Here is a 2,260-nt window from a genome sequence, read left to right on the forward strand (position 1 = left end):
GGCTGTGTGCGCTGCCGCACGTGCCCGGGGCGGCAGGGACGGGCACCGGCACAGCTCGCAGGCTCTGAGCCGCCGCCGGTGTGTGCGCTGGCTCTTTGTGTGCCTGGCAGGGTGGCTGGGTCTGGCTTTGAAAGTCTCTGCCCACCCCCCTCCCCCATCTCCGTCTGTGCCTCTCTACCCGCTTCCCAGTCTGTCACTCTGCCCGTGCTTGTCCTGGGGGAGGGGGATGCTGCTCCCAGCTGGGGTGACAGTGAACCCATTGGGGAGGAGACCCAGCTCCTCCCTCTCCCTGCAGTCCGGACCTTGCCCTACACCTCCCACTCTCCATCCCTCAGTCCCTTATGCTACTGTTTTGGGGTGCACACTGAAGCAGTTAAAGGGAATGGGGTGACCCCTGGGGACCCGCAGATGCACCAGAAGCTAGGCTTGGCCAAGTAGCTCTTGGAGAAATTCATTCCTCGTTTGTCCGGCCTCCCATCCGCTCTGGCCCCCAAGGGCGCCTGAAGGGGGGGGTCCCCTTGCGGAAGGGGGGACGGGGAGTTCCTTGGCAGGAAGGGAAATGGAAGGAAAAGCTGGGCTCCACCCGGGCGGGCGGGCAGGCGGCCTCGGGGCCCCCAGGGCAGGCGGCAGTAACCCAAGCCCACTGGTGTGTGGGTCTGGTGTACGCGTGGGTGGGGCTGCCCCCCAGCTACTGCTGGGGGGCAGCGGGGTCTCCCCCCAGGGGCAAGTCTGGGAGCCCTAGGGGCCCGCAGAGGGAAGCGCTCTCTACCCCGGTCCTGACCCCACCCCCTGGAGGTCTAGCCCCGGCCCCCAGGCCCCGCCCCCCGGGCCCTCCCTTCCACCCCAGGGCCAGATGTTCAGCTGGCGGAGGCATCGGCTGGGGGAGGGGTGCTGAGGCCGCAGCCGGCACTACTTCCCTGCCAGCAGCTTCATTGTGTGCGCGAGGAGCGAGCGGCGGCGGAGAGCGGGCGGGCGAGCGAGCAGCAGCCCGAGCGCGCCGGGGAGAGGGAGAGCGAGCGCGCCGGGGAGGGTGCGAGGCGGCGCCCGCGGCTGCGCTCCGCCCGCCTCCCGGCAACTCTGCCCCAGCGCCGCGCGCCGTGCGCGCCGTCCCGCCGCCACCGCCACCGCCGGGGCCCCGCCGGTTGCCGTCGCAGGCAGGGTTCTGGTTGGGACAGGGGTCCCCGCCTGGGGTCTGGGGCACCCCGGTGCCGCGGAGCCCGCGGGGGGCGCCAATTGCGCTGCAGCGCCCGCCTGCTGAACTGCGTGGGAAGGAGGGCGGTGGTGCTCCGTGGCGCCCCGAGGGCAGGACGCCCCGACTTCTCCGGGGGAGCCCCAATCCCGGGGAGCGCACAGAACGAGCGCGCTCCCCATCCGCACTGGACCTTGCGCTCATCCCCTGCGTACCCCACTTCTACACAAACTTTTCCGACGCCCTCGCCCGTGGGGGTCGCGGAGAGCGCTGGGCTGCCTGCTGGGCTCCCGCCCCGCGGGACCCTAGCCACGCTGACCTCCTGCCTCTCGTAGCCTCAGTGGCGACCTCTCCAGGCCGGGCCAGGCACGGCATTCGAGGCGAGCGCGGCAACCCAGGGTTGCGCTCCCAAGGCTCCCGCGCCCCCTGGGGCAGTCGGGCGGGGTAATGCCCTCGGTGATGGAGAAGCCGAGCGCGGGCTCCGGGATCCTGTCCCGTAGCCGGGCCAAGACGGCGCCCAACGGCGGACAGCCCCACTCGGAGGATGACAGCAGCGAGGAGGAGCACTCTCACGGTGAGCCCCGCGGCCTAGGGTTAAAGGCGCACCGGCTCGGGGGCGCGGAGTGGGCGGGCGGGGCAGAGTGAGGGAGTTGCCCACCACTGGCGTATTATACTGATGGCTCCTGCCCCCCACCCCCTGGGTTAGAGTCTCTGCCTTGCTTCTCCCTCAAGCCTGGGGCTGCCGGCACGGGGAATCTGGAGGCTCTGCCCCCAGCTGCCGAGGAGGCGGTCCTGCCCGCCGCGCCCTCCTCAGGGACTCGGGCGCCCCTTGCTTCCACAGTTGGACCCCTCGTACCTTGCCACCTTGCAAGGGAGTGAGGTCTGGCAGGGGCAGGGCCTGGAAAGACACCTCCACACCGAGCTGTGAGGCTCATGTGGTGGGGAGGAGCCTTGGATTCCCTGCGGGGCTGCGGTCCAGGTCTAGGGGCAGCCCTCCAACCTCCCCCCACCCCCCAGCCAGAACAAAGGGCTCTGCCTGGCCTGGGCTCCAAAACTGGCCCCTTGTCCTCT

General features: G+C 70.7%; 1 protein-coding gene across 3 annotated transcripts in view; it reads left to right on the forward strand.

Moving 5' to 3' along the window:
- The window catches only part of RCOR2 (REST corepressor 2), a 21,270-nt gene that overhangs the window by 15,010 nt on the left and 4,000 nt on the right, over positions 1-2,260 (forward strand). Inside the window, exon 2 of one of the 3 annotated variants that reach the window (XM_039860008.1) lies at positions 1,525-1,763. In XM_039860008.1, coding sequence (XP_039715942.1) covers positions 1,637-1,763 — 127 coding nt within the window. In that variant the 5' untranslated portion in view covers positions 1,525-1,636. Of the gene's footprint in view, positions 1-931; positions 1,764-2,260 lie in introns of those variants that run through there. The other 2 variants (XM_039860009.1, XM_039860010.1) reach the window with 2 other exon arrangements.

The sequence above is a fragment of the Pteropus medius genome, unplaced genomic scaffold (assembly GCF_902729225.1).
Source record: "Pteropus medius unplaced genomic scaffold, Ma_sr-lr_union100, whole genome shotgun sequence".
Classification (NCBI taxonomy): domain Eukaryota; kingdom Metazoa; phylum Chordata; class Mammalia; order Chiroptera; family Pteropodidae; genus Pteropus; species Pteropus medius.